Source organism: Arvicola amphibius, chromosome 7 (assembly GCF_903992535.2).
Source record: "Arvicola amphibius chromosome 7, mArvAmp1.2, whole genome shotgun sequence".
Classification (NCBI taxonomy): Eukaryota; Metazoa; Chordata; class Mammalia; order Rodentia; family Cricetidae; genus Arvicola; species Arvicola amphibius.
The window spans coordinates 71622494-71641672 of record NC_052053.1 but is presented as its reverse complement, the minus strand read 5'-3'; the positions used below and the strand labels follow the sequence as shown (position 1 = coordinate 71641672).

Sequence of the window (19179 nt, the reverse complement as noted above, 5' to 3'; positions counted from 1 at the left end):
GTGGCCGGTGGGTAAATGCGCCCACCTCTGTGCTAACATCATTGCCATTGATAAGTTTTCTTTTCCACTTCTCCCCCTTCCTGTGGAAGGCCTTGGGTCCCCTGGCAGCAGCAGGCACATATGCGTCATCTGTTCATCCACTGCACCCAGAAAGGTCCTCACCAAACAGGGACAGAATTTTGTTTCTGAGGTCCAGCTTCGGGTGTGAGGCCCCCAGGAAAATGAAGCTAGGGTACAGCAGTGGTGTGCTTGTTCTCCCCATTAGGACCCCAGTCCCACCTCAAGGTCATGGGCCCCTTCTTAGGAATTCCAAGCAGAGTGTCATTGGAGCTGGGGAGTACTTTAGGAACCAAAGGCTCTTTCTTATAATGGTCTTGTCTTGAAACTGACCCCTCTTTTAGGTGCCCCACTTAGGGAATAGGAAGGCAGGTCAGTGGGAAGGTAGTCCTCCTGTCACTTGGGGCCAGGGTCTTCTGTAAGCAGTTTACTAAAGGAATGCTGGGATTGTTACAGCTGAACCAGCTGAACCCTAACCCATACTGTGTCATTTGGTGCCGTCTTAGAGAGACAGACAGACAACAACAGCCTCTGTCTCTGGGGCTGTTGTGATGTCAGCTGTATGTGGGGGTCACGTGTTAGGTTCTGAGACCACAGGTTGTGAGGGTAGAAGGGCCTGAGGTGGGAGGACAGAAGCCACAAAGGAGGTTCCCCGGGCCTGCCTGTGGCCGCTTCTCTCTGAAGTCCTCTCTGTACCATGATTTTCGGAACAGATGACACCAGAAAGTAGTCCTGGTTGAGATGGGGGGTAGGAACTCTGTGATGGTCGTACTCAACACTTCATTGTGACCCCTTTGAAATCCTCCAGATGCCCCCCCGCCACAATTCTTCATGATGCACAGGGTGACTGAAGATAGGAACATTTGTCCTCTTTACAGGATCTGGGAGGGGGCCACTGGCAACTTCCTTAGGAGCAGGAGAAAGTGCTAAGGTGAGGCTGAGCCCCTGACCTTGAACCGGGGATCCTGCCCATGATCTCCTGGTGCTGCTGTCAGGGGTAGATTCCTCATTAAGGAGGCTAGACAGTAGCCAGTTGCTCCTTGGGACTCACGAGTGCAGAGGGATCCCAGTGTGGGCTGGAGAGGGCATGGAGGGATGTGGTCTTTGGCTCTCAGGAATATTTCTCTGGGCCCCAAGCTCAGCTATGTTGCTACAGGTGGGATCACGTTGGGTTGTCACACTGGGTATCCAGAGCCTTGACACATTCTCAGGACAAAGGAGGTCTCTTGCAGTTAACTTGAAGTCAGGTTTCCAGGCAGGATGTAAAGAGCTGAGCTAGAGCTAGCATCCCTTGGATGTGAGGGTCCTGTGGATTGAATCTCTATGCTGTCCTTAAGGTCACACTGGAAGAGCCATTTTGTAGACTTCCTGTAGAAGGGGTACTTCTGAGTAGGGGTAAAGACTTTGTGAATGAGGGCTACTCCCTCTATTTCTACTCCCCCAGGAGCTCCTACCTACCCCCAGACCAATGTACCCTCAGGATAGCCATAGGGTAAGGACCTGGGCCTTATTTATTGGGAATGTCTCCAACTGTGGGAATGGTTCCAGGCTGTGCATGAGGTGTCCCCTTAGCCATGAGCTTAAAACAAGGCCTGACTTCTCCTCATTTGTCATGTGACTTGAGGAAGACTGGGATTTTGGGGCACCTTCCCTCTGCCCCTATGAGCCCCCATGTCTCCTTCCCATGTGTAGCTCCCCTTGGAATGAGCCTCAGGGGGTGAGAGTGGAGTGGCTTTCCTCTCTTTAGGAGAAGAAGGGAAACCTGTTGCTCTGTGTCTCCATGAGCTGTTTAGGAGCAAGTCAAGCCCTCCTGCCCATGCCCCTCCCCCTCTTGTACTGGCCCACCCCCATCCCTCTCTGCTTGCTCCATCCTTTCTGCCCCCATGCTCACTGTTCCCCAAACCTATCTCTCACTGTCACCTCCTCTCTTTTAGAACAAAGCACAAAGCCAGATCATCTTTTATTCTCTTTATTTGTAGGGCAAAGGCAGAAGTGGGATGGGAAAATATGGGAAGGAGCTCTTTCCCATCACAAAGAGCAGCGGTCTGCTCAGAGCACTCTTGGCTCCTAGGCACAGTAGGCTGGGTGTCCGGGATTTCACCAGTGTCCTTGGGGGCTCCCTCCTTTATGTGGGGTCTCTGGCCTCTGCACTGTCCAGTTGTCAGTTTTGGGAAAGGGAGCCCCACTTGGTGGTACCACCTTTTTTTGGTGTCCCCTGAGTCTCGGGGACCTTAAAGGTGGACAAGTCTATCAGGTAAGTCACACTGGTACGTCAGATGCCCCATTGAGCAGCTCTGCTCAGGTAAGGTCAGAGTTCAGAGTTCAGGGTCAGCTGAAGTGTCAGGGAGCCAGACCAGATGGGTAGTGTGGGGTGGACTTGCTTGCAGGGTGGGCTGGGACTCGGGGAGGCATGGCGCTGCAGTACCTCGGGAGGCCGGGAGGGGGTGGAGGGGTGGAGGTGGGGCCAAGGGGAGTTGGAACACCGGTGTGGAGGTAGAAGTCAGTGGAGCACCCGAGGTCAGTGTCCCAGGATGCACAGGTGGCCACACGCCACTCGGGTGGTGGTGGTGGGGGGGGTTCCTGGCATTTGCTTGCTTGGCTGCGCCTGCTGTGCCTGCTCTGCATCTGGCCTGGGGTGACAGGGTCATTGTTGCTCGTCACTGCTTTCTCCTCTCATTGCTCTCACTCTCAGCTGTGGGCTGGGGGCCTGGACAGTTAGGATAGGGTTGCGCAGTCTTGGAGAGTGAGTTTGGACAGGGTTGCATACACAGTCTTAGCTGGTTCTGGAACGCTGGTAGTTGACTAGTCCTTTAGCAGAGATGATGTTGCTGGTTGATGAGTTGAAGTTGTGGCCCTTCACAAATGGGTTCCCCTTGGGTCAGGAGTGGCAAGAAGGGGCGCTGGATTTAAGCGAAGCTGGCTGAGGCACAAGGGAGGATGGCAGAGTCTTTGTTGTGTTTTCAGTCAAGTTCATCATCTGATGAAGATAGTGTGTTGCTGGGTGGAGGAGGCGGTCTTATTCTGGAGGCCATGATCAGGAATCGTGTGAGGGCCTGGGCCACTTCATCTCTGCTGATCAGAGTAAGTCGGCCATCGGCACCCAGAATGTAGAGTAGGCGGTTGCTGAGGAAATCTAGGACCTCTGGGTCCAACAGATCTCGTGGGCGGAAGGTGACCGCTTCTTGGTCGCCAAGCAGGGCTTCTTGCACGTCGTTGTCCTGCGCGTCCTGCGAGGTGTCTTGCAGGCCGTCATGCAGGCCACACTGACGGTAACGTTGCAGGTCGTCTTGCAGGGCTTCTCGCAAGACGACATCTTCATCACCAACGACGTGCAGCTCCAAGTATCGGCGCTCGTGCGGGGCAGGGAAGACGTCATCCTCTGGGTTGGCTCTGATCCCGAAGAACTGACACAGGGTGAACCAGAACCCAGGGGTGAATCGCAGGCCCCGTGGGGGCTGGGAATGCAGAGCATTCCGCTGCCAGCACCTGGGCCACAGGAACATTTCCGCCAACTGTCGAGCTGGAATGCTGTGGCCACCCAGAAGAGGGGGCATCTGGTTGAACAACTGAATGAGAGCTGTGACCATACCGCTACCTGCAATGAGGCTCGAGTCCAGGATGAGTCGGAGTGTGTGTCGGGGCGGAGGATAGTCCACCTCCAGAGACGGGGCAGGCAGAGGAGAGACTTGTTGCTGCTTCACCCTCATTATCACCAGGAGAGCTGCCACACTCACGACACTCTTCCAGCGGAGCAGGCAATAGAAGAAGTTGAGGACGAAGGCCCGGACCTGGGCCATATTCAAGTGGGCCAGAAAGCTGTTGAGGATCTGCTCTATCGGGATGGTGGACAGTAGCTCCTGCACCAGGCTCTGCCGATTCAACTCCGCTGACTCTTGATCTGACTCATCTTCACTGTCCTCGGACTCGGACTCAGAGGATGAGACCCTTTGACCTCTCCTCAAGGCAAGCAGCAGCAGTGGCCGCAGATACCTGCCCCTGGAGCCTCTCTGATTTCGACTTCTCCTATGGGACAGGGCTCGGGTGTCGTCTTGATCAGGCAACTCCATTACATCAAAATGGAAGTGAGAGAAGAAGAAGACCCAATGCCCGGGGAGAAGTACGGTGAGCCTGTCATTATTCAGAGAGGCTAGATCCTCTGTGTTGAGAAGGATCATGATGGGCTCCTCGGTGTTCTCCAGGTAGCGGCACCACACCATGAAGGAAGCCCGAATCGGAAGGATCCTCATCTCCACTTGAGGGTAATCCACCTCCATTGGGGAGAGTTTTCGTGAGTAGAAAGCGCAGGTAGCTTTCTTGCCAGTTTCTTCATCAGTTTGGATCAGGGAGGCATACAGGAATGTCCCAGTGATGCCTGTTTCCAAGTAGAATGGGTTGTGAGGCTTGGGGTGGTAGAGGATGGGAGCCTTGCGGAAGGCCCTCTTCAGGCATTCGAAAGCCTCCTGCTCCTCTTCTCCCCAGTAGAAGGGCTGGGAACTTAGCAGCTGCCTCACCAGGGGATCTGCGATGACGGCGAAGTGCTCCACGAAGTGGCGGTAGGGATACATGAGTTCGATAACGGCTTGCAGGCACCTCCTGTTGCCAGGGACAGGGCACCCTGTAATGAGATTCATGAGGGTCTTGTTGAGTTTCACCCCTTTGGGGGATAGTGCGAAGCCCATGATTTCTGCAGTGTGGCGATGGAACTGGCTTTTGTCCAGTGAGCAGTAGACTCTGTTATAGCGAAAGCGAAGCAGAACTTGGCGGACATGCTCGAAGTGCTCCTCCTGGGTCATTGAGTAGATCAGGACTTCTTTGCCACGGCAAATCACGTAGAAGCCTAGGATGTCTTTTAGGATAAAGTGAATCTCATTATCAGATTCGTCGGCAAAAGAGCACATTGTGAAGGGCCGGTAGCATCTCATCTGGTGAACGGTCAAACCAAATGTTGCTCTCCATGTGTCCTCTGTGCGTGAGACGCTGTAGGTCTCATCGGTTCCCTGAATGTCCCTACGCAGCTCCAGTTTTGTGAACCATGCAGCTCCATGTAATTGGTCAAAGAGTTCTGGCATCATCTGTATGTAGTCCTGTCTTTCCATCAGCATGTCGCACAAAATCCAGTATTCCTCTTGCTGCCTGGCTTTTTCTTGCATCCTGGCTGCCACAGATACCCAAGGCACCCTGGAAGGACACTCATAAAAGACGTCGTTTCGATCACTGTCTCCAGCCTGCTGAAGCTCAGAGGGCTCTGATTCAGAAAGATCATCGGATCCGTCTGAGCTTGGCTGGTCGGAAGTCTCATCATCTGCTTCCCTCGGGTTAAACACGTCGGCCAGGTCTGAGTACGGGTGCGGCAATCCGGGTAGCAGGCTCATGCTGTATTTCTCCAGTGCGATGCATGGTGCGGGTGGGTGGAAGCAATTCTTCAGGCAGTAGGGAGAGTGGAAGGTGCAACGGCCTCTGGTCCAGTCAACGTCAGGTGCGTGGGTTCGGAGCCACTTGATGCCTAAGACCACAGAGAAGTGGGGCGAAGGTACGATGTCAAATTCAATGTACTCATAATGGTTCTGTTGGATGCACATCAGGGGTTCAGTGTACAGCCAGATGGGTTCATTGCCAATCAGGGAGCCATCCACGGTTTGGATTGCCTGTGGATAGGGTTTCTCGTAGAGCTCCACGTAGTGCTCTTGGGCAAACCTCTCATCCATGTAGTTCCCTTCTGCTCCAGAGTCCACCAGAGCCTGTACTGCGACACTGTGGTAGGGGCTTACCCTCACCATGAGCAGCAGGAAGATGTGGGCACGGTCGATATCTGGATGGTACGTATGGGACAGCCAGCTGCTTACCCGCCACTTCTCTGGGGCAGGTGAGTCGATCCAGGTCATGTTCCTTGGGCGGGCCTCCGGGGGCAGCCTGAGCACTGCTCTCCTCTCTGCCAGCTTTTCTTCAATTTGCAGGACAACCACCATCAGGTTCTCCAGGGAATCCGGCTGAGGGATCCTGAACAGATAGTGCCTGATGTCTTCATTGAGCCCATGGCACAGGTGGGCCTGCAGGACTTCATCTGGCCAGCCCAAGGTGGGTATCAGACTCTGGAACTCATTGATGTAATCGGCGACGCTGCGGTGTCCCTGCCTGATTTTGAACATGGCGTCTTCTGCCACACGTAGCGTCTGCCGGTACTCGAACTTTTCTGACATGGCTTCCAGGAAGCCCGCGAAGTCATTTATCAGGGGGCTGTTCTGCTCTACCAGGGCGTTGGCCCACTCCAAGGCTAGGCCAGACATATGGCGCATGACAAACTTAACTCGCAGGAAGTCATTGGAGAACATTGATGCGTGGCTCTGCATGGTCATCTGGCAGAGCACAATGAACTCATGGTAATCTCTTCGATCTCCAGAGAAGCGCCTGATGGTTGGCAGCTGGCCATCCTCGATGGCTTGCGTCAAAATCTCCTCCGTCACTATCTGCTGTTGTCTGACATCTTGCATTCGGAGGAACATGGAGATGATGGTCCCCATAGTGGCCACGACTTCCTCGGGAGAGCTCCTGGACTGAGCCTCGCTGTCCAGCTCCCCACTTTCCAGGTCAGTGTCGTCATCTAGCTGGGTCCCATAATAGTTGCCTGACATGGAATCTATGCCATCGGTAGCCCCACTGAGTGGATCTGAACTGTAGTAGGTCCCCTCCAGGTCTTGGTCACTGTATGAATCCTCGCTTTCCTCATATGAGTCACTGAATGACGACTCCGTTTCAGTGGACAGCTCTTGCATTTCCTCAACGGGGCCACTGGGGGGCTCTTCTCCCTCCTCAACGGGGCCACTGGGGGGCTCTTCTCCCTCCTTGATGGGGCCACTGGGTGGTTCTTCTCCCTCCTCGACAGGGCCACTGAATGGCTCTTCTCCCTCCTGGACAGGGCTACTGGGTGGCTCTTCTCCCTCCTCGACGGGGCCACTGAATGGCTCTTCTCCCTCCTGGATGGGGCCACTGGGTGGTTCTTCTCCTTCCTGGACAGGGCCACTGGGTGGCTCTTCTCCCTCCTGGACAGGGCCACTGGGTGGTTCTTCTCCCTCCTCGACGGGGCCACTGAATGGCTCTCCTCCCTTCTGGATGTGGCCACTGGGTGGTTCTTCTCCTTCCTGGACAGGGCCACTGGGTGGCTCTTCTCCCTCCTGGACAGGGCCATTGGGTGGTTCTTCTCCCTCCTCGACAGGGCCACTGAATGGTTCTTCTCCCACCTGGACAGGGCCACTGGGTGGTTCTTCTCCCTCCTCGACGGGGCCACTGAATGGCTCTCCTCCCTCCTGGATGGGGCCACTGGGTGGTTCTTCTCCTTCCTGGACAGGGCCACTGGGTGGCTCTTCTCCCTCCTGGACAGGGCCACTGGGTGGCTCTTCTCCCTCCTGGACAGGGCCACTGGGTGGCTCTTCTCCCTCCTGGACTGGGCCACTGGGGGGCTCTTCTCCCTCCTGGACTGGGCCACTGTCTGAGCCCGCCCCTGCCTGCGCCTGTGCCCCGCTGCTTCCTGGTGTCTCCTCAACGGTGTTGGATGAGCCCTCGGAGGACTCCATTTGTTTTGATGATGGATTCTTAAGCTCCATCATCGTCTCAAATGAGTCTTCAGAGGGTTCCATCATGTCGTCGGTTGGAAAGGACTGTGCTCTGAAGACAGGTAAGGTTGTGATGAGTGTGGTCAGAGACCGCGACCGTGGAGATCAGAACCTAGGGGCAGAAAGGGATAAAAGCAAAAGGAAAAGTAGCAATTTAGGGTCTCAAGACGTCAGGGTCAGATTCTCAAGGACAAAGCAGATGCCCAAGTAATTAGAATCAGAGGGAAACTAGAGAAATTCTCCCTGCATTCAATACAGCCTCCTCCTCTGGTCACTTGGGGCACCTCTAGAGGGGAGACTCAACCCCTGACCTGCCTCCCAGGCGGAGTCTAACTGCCCCGCCTGCCTCCTTCCTCCAGTGGAATGAGAAATTCACAGTCCATAAATTTTGCGCAGCAACTTGCCCAGAGCGTCCTCTGTGGCAAGCAAGCACCTGGCAGGGCACACTTCTGGCCCATTTTGCCATGGCACCCATGCCTGGTCAGTTTCCCTTCCTGTCTCTAGTCATCCGAAAGTCATAAGGTCACATCTCAGTGCCACTCGAAGCCACTGCTGGCAGGCTTGGTGGTCTGGAGCCAGCACAGCATGCTTGCTTGGAGGCGGGATCCTGCAGGGAGATGCTTGCTGTCTCACCAACTCTGGGGAAAGAGGAGAAAACGGGCATTTGGCCGCTCTCCTGCCTGTTGGGTCAGCAGCCAAAATAGCTCTTATTTCCTCCTCCAGGCTCCAAGCTGAGATAAGCGGGAGAGAGTGTGACTTCTGCTCTTAATTTTTTTCCCCATAAATGTTTATAAAATGCCTACTGTGTGCTGAAAACTCACACTTTTGGTGCTTTTTCCTAGGTCATACTTGGGGGGGGGGATGGGGTGGATTTCTTGTTCTCAATTTGATCTCCATCCAAAGCCACGCTCTCTCCAGCGCTGAGCTGGAGGTTTCCAAACACCACCCTCCCCAGCCTCTCTAAAATCAACCCTCCCAGGATTGCCCTGGTCTGCAGGGCTCCTGGAGCTTCAAACATCTGGCCTCAATTCTGTCCATGCAAACGTTTCTGCGTGCCTCTCGGATCCCATCTTTCCAAGTTTCCCCTTTTCTCAGGCAGGGACAGTCTTTTCATTCTTACAAGCACCCCCTTTTCTCTGTCACTGCTGATCTTCTCCGCTACAGGGGTGTATCCAACAGAGGTACGAAGTTAGGTGAGAGGAGGGCACGGGACCTTTGAAATCTGTTTGTCCTGGAATTTTTGAAAATCTAGCCATGGGAGGATTTAGTGCACGGAAATTGAATTTAAAGGGATGTATTGGTTTGCAAAACAAATGAAACTATTCACTACCCCAGCCGTAAAGCTATTATCTTTATAAATTTGACACCTCTGTTCTCAATTTTCTTTTTGAGGGCCACTAGGCTGACCTATCAAAAAAAACACAGAAAAACCAGACAACAATAACAACAACAATAAAAACCCAAACCATAAAACGAAAACAAAACAAACCCAAAAAGCCAAATATAAACAAAAATCTCCTTGCTGTTCTCTATATAAAATTCCCATTGGCTCAAATTCTTACCTTCCAGCCGGATAAAGCATTTGGATCTGCAGTTTCTCAGAATTAGACATTCCCTTGTTAGCATGGCACTTACATTTGATCATGCAAGCCCTCTGATTAAAGCCTCTCACTGTTTATTTACTGTCTGCAATATTAAATCCAAACCTTTTGTATAAACACATCTGACATGTAAACTTAACCCAAAAACCTTCTCTGGCTAAAATTGAAAGGCTTTAGCACAGTGCCCAAGTTGGACTTGTCGTTCCTGGAGGGAGAGGTCACAGTTTCTAAACCTGGTGTACAAATGAGGTAAAACTAGCATCTCAGAAACATGCACAACATTTCACATAAATCAGCTTATTTCCTCTTCATGAAAGTTCTCAATGGCATGCACTATTAGCGAAATGTAAAATTCAACTAATGCATCCACAGGTTCATCTGTCAGGCATAAAAATCTCAGCAGGTCTCCCATTTAAGCTCGTGGTTTAAAATTTAAATTTGTAACAATCCGATTATAAAACTCGATGATACATCTGCTTAATAAAAAGTCCACACTTAAAAGATTAACAAAATTGATCACATGAACGATTGACTCTCCTTTCCACCTTTCAACCAAACATCTCATGTTCTCAATATCTTAATAAACCTGAATATCAGAAATTAAACTTTTAGCAGGATAAACAATATCTATCTTACTATTTTCTATTTAACACATACACATTTCATCTCTATACTATGAAGTTCCAATTGCTTAGCATAAATTATTTTTTAACCATGTGGTTTAATTGCTGATTTTTAACCATGTGATTTAATCAATACAAAAATCCACAGTTTCATAGGCCACCCCAGAAACCCTTGACTGCCTTCACGCCAAAGCTCTTAGATGGTCACCAAAAGCCCATACTTCTTGTAACACGCATGCACTGGCTCCTGTAACTTCTGCTTCCAGCCTCGCAAAGTCTCTGCCTTACCTATGAGACCAAGTCTTAAAGTGATCATAATGTCATCCATTTCTCAGCAGACTGAGCCTATTCAACACACGAAGTTCATGATGTCATTCCCCTAAAATCTCATCATGGCGGGAGTCCAAATTCCTCAGCATGGCATGACAGTGTACTCCTTGCATGCCTCAAAACCATGTCCAAACCTGACATGCTGTGTAAATGTCGTCTGACTTCTCTGCCCATGCTGTAGGTGACCCAGCCTCTCAGCACAGAAGCCTCACTGCCCCTCGCCAAGGGGCAGTGGGCAATCATTCATGCATTGGACGTCAAATCCACACACCTTAGCATAAAGCATGTTTTAAATCATCAGATTCCTTTGGAGACAAAACTCTTGACCATTTCCTTTCTTAAAACCCTTCCTTGGCCAAATTCCAAGCAGCCCCCTCCCCACACAAAAGGATTAAAAATGGTGTCTCACCCCTCGCTCAGGATACGACAGTGTCCGCCATGTATGCGTGTGTCACATCTAACCATGTTCTGATGGCCACTCTCCTCTCTGCCGAACTCATGAACCGGAAGGAGTCACTCCCACATTTAAAACGTTGCAAAGTTTCTTTGTAGCACAAAGCCCCAAATTCTTAACAGACAGTGCAGTATCTTATCATGTCACTTACCTCCGGGCCAGTCTTTTTTTTTTTTCTTAAGAAAAAAAAAGACCAACAAATCTTACCCCCATCACATTTTAAGCCGCTTATTGGCTTAAATCCGAACGTATTGGAGTGATATTAGACTCTGATATGTCATCCCTTAGAATAAAATTCACACGTCTTTGCCCAGTTCATTAAATCTGAGCTTGTAACTCCACCTTAAGAACCCTGCAATGTCTCTTAATTGTGCACGACATAAAAAAGTCCAGATTCTTGGCATACAGCGAGCATTTGATTTCATAACTGTGCTATGTTATATCTATCACACACAAAAAAACTCACCGTGTCACTCCGTTAGAATTGGATAAATCAAATTTTTAAGCATGTGCAAAAATCTCATCACGTCAGAGCTTCTAAATAAATTCCAAATTTCTCTGCAAAGTCCCCATCTCGGCCATGTAAGCCCTCTAATTAAAACCTTTCCTCAGCGTCAACATTAATCATATCTCCTTGGCATGCCCTGAGAGTCAAACTTTGGCATGCCCTCAACATAGAAAGTCAGAATGTTTGGGCATGATTCTTAAATGTGTGCCTGTTAACTTTCCTATTTACGATTTCTCAGTGTTTCTCGTTGCTTGTAATAATAAAGTCCAAAGCTGTTAGCCATAAAATATGTTTTATCATGCTTTCTCCAGGCTTATCTCCCACAAGCAAACAATCTCACTATTAAGGTTTTTTTAGAGCCTTTTGGCGGAAGCCCAAAGCCCTTAGTGTGATAGAAAATTTTGATCCTGCCACCCCTCAAAATAAAGTCCAGATTTCTACCCCAGAAACCCAAATCAATTTACAGTACGCGCGCTTGAGATCTTTCCACACACTTCCACTATCTTTGAGTGACATTTGTCTAAATTCTCAGCTCCCAACCCCTTACATTTCATGTCCATGCCATAAAATCCAAGTGCCCCAGTGCTGAATGGAGCTTGGAGCGAGCATATCTTGTGTTGAAACTATGTAGATCGCTCTGTATGCTCGGGAATCTAGAGCTTAAATTGTTTCGCACAAAATAAAAAATTTTAACCATCTGTAATGCCCTTCCTAGTTTCTCCTTAGGCATTTCTCTAGAAAGACTGAGTTTCGCGTCCCCAATTCTAAACTCATCTTGACTTTGGTGTTTCCAGAGCTCTGTGTTTCTTAAGACCTTTAGTCCATTAGTCCACCCAGCAGTCTGTTCTCATTCTTTTCTGCCTTAGGCATCCTGCTTGGACCCCAGAGAACTGGAGATGGGTACCACTATGCAGCCTCACAGCAGCCAGGAGGCGAACCCTGCACCCTGTACATTAAAGCTCTGCTCGAGGTGAGTAAGAGCCCCTTGTAGCAAGAGGAAGGACCCTCTACTCCAGGTGACCCAGCCCAGGGATCTGCCTCTCTGGATAGATGTGGGGCATACTGAATGCCATCCTCATTCTCTGATGTCTCTGGGCGATCACCTAGGCTTCCCCTGTCTGGCTCTCCACTGGCCACCCTACATGTCTTTTGGCAGCGTGGAAGAAACATTCTCTGTCCTTCACATTCATTTCAATGTCTGTTCTCAAACATTACATATTTCTTTTATTTTGAAATTTCTATCAAAATCTGGATCTTGTGCCTGAGTTGGAACTGCTCTTTGGGTCTTTGTTGGAGCCCTCTATCCCACAACACTTAAGACAGACACCCCAGTCTCACCACTGCTAGTGTCCCGAGACCCGGTCAGGTCAGCTCCTTGCTTGCTTCTGAGCAAGTGGCCCATGGGGTAAGGGCTGCCACGGAGCATCTATGAAGGGTTCAGTGGTGAGGGGGGAGTGGGGGGGCAAATCCCTCAGCGAATGAATACCTTTCCCTGTACAGTAAAGGAAATCTGATTTTAAAAATAGAGCTTGGAAGAGGAGATGAAAAGATATTTAGGAGCAGAGTTGAGTGTTGAACATGGGCCGGGGGCGGGGGCAGAGGAATTAGGGGAAAGGTGAGGACAGGGCAGGAGGGCGGGAGCCCCCACAGGAGTCTAGGAGGAGGGTGAAGTCAAGCAGAGGAGATGAGGGCAGCCATGGCTCTCCGAGACCTGCCCAATCACCCTGGGGGTCTTGGCTGCACGATGAGCATTGTGTGAGGACCCCTGTTACTTTGGGCTTGTCCGAGACTCTCAGAACCACTTAAGTGTGATGGACACAGCCACCAAGTCTTAAAGGATAGGTGGCCTCAGAATAAATATCTTTTAGTTATTTCTCTACTGCCCTGGCCTTCTGGTGCCATGAATGGAAATGGAGCACCAGGATAGAAGTGGACTTTCAAGGACAATGAGGGACACAAATTATGTTATTCATTTATTTTGTTAGACAAATGTCACGGTCAAGATGTGTCCTTGGCAGGAAGAGCCTTAGGATCCTTGTTGGTTTCCCTGGTGGAAAAGAGTGTGTCAGTCCTTCTTCTTATTCATCTTGCTGGGAAGGGAGTAGGACTTCCCAAAACCCTCAGCAGGACTTCCCAAAGCCCCACAAGGAGCTGGGGTCAGATGTCATGGTCTCAGTGGTCTTAGAATATCAAGGGAGCAGGCTGGACCCAGCCCATCCCTAGATCTCTGCTCCCCACTCCACCCTGACTTGGACAATATGAGGTGCGGAGACCCTTCATCTCTCTGCTCAGGAAAATAAACAAAATTTCTCCCTCTGTGGTGTAGACAGATATCCTTGATCATCGGTCCCTCATCTTCATGACGGGGTGACTGCGGTTTGTGAAGGGAAAATCCCATGACAGTGTGCAGAGAGTGAAATGGAGGACCTTCTCAGTCTGGGGTTTCCTGCTAGGGTGGGAAGCCTCCAGCAGAGGACCCTCAAGTGTGTTGCGTGCCTATCCAGCCCGCTGCACAGTAGTGCCCTTGACCCAGCCTTGTGTCCTGGCCCATGCCTGTTTAACTGGCAGCTTAGGGGGCCCACTGGATCACTCTCCCAGAATAACCATAGAGGGGGAGAGTATGCCACTCTGGGAGGGGCTGTGGAGCCGTGCAGGAGCACACCCTTCCTCTATGGGTTGCCCCAATTGCAGAACCAATCAGCTGCTCCTCTGCCTAAACTTTCCTTTCAAGGCGCGTGGGCAGAGCTGAGGCCCGGATAGGGATGGAGCCTGCGCAGCTGCTAGTCTTGCTGGGCTCCAACTTTCCATGTGACCTTCTTTTCCTGGCCCTCAGTTTCCCCATGGCTTTCTTAATTTCTTCTGGGGTTTCTGAGTGGTGCCTGGGGGGCTGTCCAGGCTGTGGAGGCAAAGGTAGGGTCTGAGTGAGCAGACGGAGATCAGGGACTCCTACCCTGCCTCAGTTCTAATAGCCGCACACAGAAATTAGGGTCCTAGTTTTGTTTAAATAGAATTCCCCCAATCTACACAATGGTTGAAAGCCCAGATGGGCTTCTCCTGGCACCTGCCTTGACTTTACAGCTCCTGCCTGCCTCCAGCTCGCTCCTTTGCCATCATTGCTGCTACAAGGCTACATGGGTGCGCCTTGGCAGCTGCAGATGTAGGAGTGGGAGAGTATGTTAAATCTTGGAGGTGATGACTTCAAGGCAGGAAGGTTGTGAGAGGTAGGGTTAGGGCCAAGGAGAGAGGGTGACCAGCCCTGCAATCCTTACTTTGCTCATTTAGAAAGGGAAGGAGGTGTTCCCCTTTGTAAACTGTGAAAAACTGTGCACAAGTCTGGGTCTGTTCTTGTTACTCGGGTTTATCTGATTATTGCTTTTAGAACACCCACTCTAATTGCAGGGGTCGAGATTTAGACAGCATTGCACATGCAGTGTGAACTTTAATTTTTCCATTAGCCCCATGATGGGAATAAGCCCCGCATGGAAAAGAATACACCAGAGTCAAAAGGTGGACCCGCTTTCCAGGACCCTTGGTTATCAGTGGCAAGAATGCAGACCCTATCCAGTGACAACCACTCTCACCCATTGCAAAGAGTGGTTGGTAACTATTTTATAAGGGACAGCATATGGCCATGCAGAAGACTTAGGGATAGCTGTAATTTTCCAATCATAGTGACATCTGCCCAGTGCTATACTCTATCTTGGTTTTAATGCCATCATTGGAGGGGTGTCATACCCTTCTGTAGAGTTAAACTGACTTTTAGAAGACTTGGTGCTGACATCCAGCACTGAGGAAGGCAGAGTCAGAGACAGAAGCAGGGCTCTGAGCCAGGTTTATCCCCCTCCCCTGGTAGATGGCACAGGCAGAAACAGGTGCCCAAAGAGGGATCAGGCAGTTGCCATTTGGGGACCTGGAGGGCCTCGTGGCCAAAGGCTGCCTTCATTCCATGCTGTTGATGCGGTCAGCCTCGTGGTCTGACAGGCAGCCAGACACAGAAGTGGGGGCCTTAGTGTCTGCCTCCATCTCCCCAAAAGGCTTGTGCTGTCATTCCCAATGCATTTTCTCTTATTTAGTATCAGCAGAGGACCAGGACAGGATAAGACAGCTGACTGAGACTCCACTAATTATAGCTGCTCAAGTATTGGGTACCCCAGAAAATGTCCAAACTAACCCTTTTACCCTTAGTCCTTAGCATGGCCATACTCTATCCATTGACCAGGTGCCTCTCGCTCTACTGGGCAGAGGCCAGCATGGGACCCCTACCCCTGCTTACCTTGGCCGCAAGTGTCCAAGTGGATCTCCTGTGGTCCTGCTGGACTCGATCCTCGCTTCTTTCCGGAAGCTGTTGGATGAATGGATTTTCTTAGCAATGGAGGTAAAAATCTAGTGGTAACTCCCTAGTCCCTTCGCTTATTCCCCAGAACAGGATTATGGATTTAAAGCATTTTTTCTGCCCTTCTGTGTATTTTCTCCAGGCACGTCTCGTGAGTGTTGGCACACTTGACTTCTCTCACTCCTTAGGATACTCTATATAGGCATCATTTTTTAAAGCTCTCATTCTGGAAAAGAAGAACACGAGGCTTGGGGTCATACTGCTTGCTAACTTGTGTGGGCCTGACGGTCCTGTTGAAGACCAAGCAAAAACCTAGGTCATGGCACGCCTTAGCCAGAGCATCAGCTTTCCCACACCCATCCTGGTACTTGTGTGTCCTGCTTTGGCCCTTGACATTGGCTCCTGAGCTCTTGACAAACCATTTCCTCATAGAGGACCCCTATTTTGTTTTCCAGCAAGTAGATATAGATTTGATGTGAGTTTGGCACCTAGTCTCCTCTCCCATTGACCTTTCCTGCAGGGAGCAACTGTTGGAAGATTTCCAGGATGGTCCCCTCTTCCTTATGCTGAATCCAGTCCACAGTGACCTCTTTGATGGGAGTAGTGGTCAGCCATTGTTGCCTTAGTCTCATCCGTTTTAGGCACATAGTAGGTCTTCTGGTGGAAATGGTTCTCGGGCCAAAGACTCCCATACTTAGTGATTTCTCTTCTCCTCTTCTAGGTAGCCTAGAGACAAGATGGCTGCTTTCTCCCAGGAAGGGAGCAGATGCCTGGCTAGGATCCGAATAAAAGGTCTGTGAAATGATCTCTTTTCCTTTTAACATGTTAATTTAGAGAATTTGCAAATTTGTAGATTTTTCAGAATGGAACTAACGGAAGCCCTTCATTTTGTTGCAGCTGGGGCTCACTGCCCCTTAGGGGGCAGTGAGCCAGTGATTCCTGAGGGAGCCCTGGTCCCTCCCAAGGTGGCCTGTCATACATGACCTCGGAGAGCCAACAGCCCAGACTCAGTACCCTGCCAGGCATGTATGCACTTATCTTACACTTTCTGTTCTTTTTGGAGGAAGGGGCCCTCTAGAGGAGTAGAGATAACACAACCCTAACAAACCGGTACCCCTGTCTCTCTGGATGTGCCCAAGGGAGGCTTTAATACCTGCCACCTGATGTGGGGATGGCCACTATGACACCCTGTTGGGTGTAGAGGCTTGCGTAGGGTCAGGGAGGACAATCTGTCCTTTGAGGAGCTGGGTAACCTTTGAACCCTGAATATAGCTGCTTCCCCCTTCTGTAAGGTTGGGGCAGCAATGCCCAAATTTTGATAGCCGAAATAGAACAGACTAGAAAACGATTTCCAGGTGGGGAGTCCTTGCCCCATGCAAAGGTGTCTCCTTAGGAGGGCCTTCCTCCTGTGGACCTGTTTGAAAGCCCTTCTCATCATTTTGGAGTTGAGAAAAACAGAGGGAAGGATCAAATGGGAAGGCAGCTTTGGGCTCCCCCCAGGGTGTTTCCTGGGTTTACACAGGCTTTAGGCTCTCTGTGTCCACGTGGAAGTAACCCTGGGCTGCAAAACTGTAGGGAGTTTCATCTGGATACTGCTTTTTTGTTTTTTATTTGTCATAAAAATAGTTTGCATTTCTGAGATGCAAAATGAAACAGGCAGCTTCTTGCCTTTTACCTTAAGGTATTCACCAGTATGGTGCCCACTCCACAAATTCCACGGACGAAATAGCAGAGCCTCAAGTGTGACAGAGGTAATTAAGGGCTGGCCGTGGAGGCAGAAGACTAGTTAACTCACCTCAGATTTTATTTTTTCCTGCCTAAAATCACAGTGGGAAACTGGTCTGCATTTCCTCAGAGGAGGCTGTTAACCCAGTAAATGACAAAGCGGCTTTGCGAGAACAAAGGTGGAGGGGGTTTCAGAAGGCTGAGTTTAGAAAGGGTTAATTTTTGTTGTTGTTGTTCAGGGGTCTCTGAGCCTCAAGCGTTTCTCTGAAGATTTGGGTGTAATCATATTATCTTTGTCACACACGCAGCTCTGTGCGTGTTCTGAGAATCTGACAGCTTGTGACAGCTGCAGGGGCCTCACTAGCCGGGTCTGAAGCTTAGTCTGCAAGCCCGACTCGGGGTACCCTGCAAAGAAGGGGCCTTCTGAGGAGTTCAGGGTGCCACACACTACCTGAATGGGTTAGCAATGCTGATGCAGGACCATCTGGGTTAGACTCTGCAGGTACATGGTAACAGTGTGTACAGCTTGGGAGTCAAATTGTCAGGGCACGCAGCAAGGCCCCGGCTCTTTGCCAGCAAGCAGGCTCCAGCGCTGACACACTCAGGCTGCTGTGTCTGCGTTTCTCTAGAGGCCCATGTCCCCTTTGCCAACATCTATCTCAAGTCACATTCCCTCGGAGTTCTCATTCCATACAGCTAATCCCCTAGAACGCGGGCCAGCGCATTAGCTTTCTGGGCCTCTTAAGGACCAAAAAGGAAAATGTTCCCCCATGGGTACATTGCAGACACTGAGGGTAGGAGACCCTGGAGGTGAAGTCATAGCTTTCAGCTCCCACCTGCGGCTGCATGTCACTGACAGGCTGCACAGGGCTAGGTCTTCAGTGCCACAGCGCATAAAGAAGAAAAAGGAAAAAAGGAAAAGAGAAAGATAACCCTTGAGTCTCTGTGTGTGCAGAGCTTGCTTTGGGCACCTATAAGTGGCTCGTAATTCGTCCACTAAAATGCTTGTTGCGTTTGTTTTTGTTTGTAAAAGCCAGCAATAATAAAAATCCTTTAAACAAACAAATAAAAAAAACCTACAGAAAAGCTACCACACTAAATATTTATTGTAATTATACAGGAAATGCGCTGTTCATTAATACAGGGGTTGGTAAAAATCAAAGTGCACATAGCATTTAGCCCCTCCTCAAATTAGGGACTATGATCCTTCTAGGTGCCTGCATTTTTCTGTGCATTTGCTTACATCTATAAACCCACTTCCAGAGTGTATGACTTTGTTCCTTTTGTACAGGGGCTATTTCACAGCTTGTGTTTTTCCTGTTGCATTTTGTATCAGCTTGTTTTTCTTCCCTCCAGAATGGGCTTGGCAATAACAAAGATCCATAGCCTTCCTTATGGTACCCAGCACCTCAGATTCCCGAATGGTGTGCACACTGGAGTTGCTTTAACCATCTCACTCTGAAATCTGGGGTCCTTTATCCTGGCAGGTGTAAGTAATTACTGAGCGCGCTCGATATGGGGAGTGAGCTCACAAGTATTTATGACACTAATAGAAATGAATATATGAATGCATACATTAGCAGAATAAAAGGCGATATGCCTAGGTCCAATGATAGGAAAGTGTCTAGGAACAAAGGACCGTGATTAATCTGGTTCTTTGTAAAATGCAGAGGTCCATTAAAAGACAATAGGTCTGGTGTTTCCCTCTTTTTAAGAGCTGTTTAATATTCCGGCGTATGTATGCAACGCCGTGGCTTAAGCCGTGTTCTATTATTGCAAACCCCAGCTGTACTGTTCTTCTCCAGAGAATGTGCACAGAGAGAAGCGTGGTCAAAATCCTACTCCTCAGGGCTGGTCATGGGTTCCCGGTTGCTCATTATATTATTTAAAAACCAAATCCATTAATACACAAATAAAGGTGGTATCTACACGGATCAGCGA

At 50.0% G+C, this 19179-nt stretch overlaps 1 protein-coding gene and 1 non-coding gene across 2 annotated transcripts; one reads left to right on the top strand and one right to left on the bottom strand.

Annotated features, from left to right (window-relative positions):
* Nucleotides 1-3017: 3017 nt before the first annotated feature.
* Nucleotides 3018-7691, bottom strand: Rtl1 (retrotransposon Gag like 1). Its single transcript, XM_038338105.1, has one exon. It carries the CDS (start codon nt 7689-7691, stop codon nt 3018-3020), a length of 4674 nt encoding a protein of 1557 aa, XP_038194033.1.
* An 11149-nt stretch (nt 7692-18840) lies between these two features.
* Nucleotides 18841-18917, top strand: LOC119820149. The gene has a single exon (XR_005286414.1). It is a non-coding gene; the product is annotated as a small nucleolar RNA SNORD112 (small nucleolar RNA).
* The last annotated feature ends 262 nt before the right edge of the window (nt 18918-19179 follow it).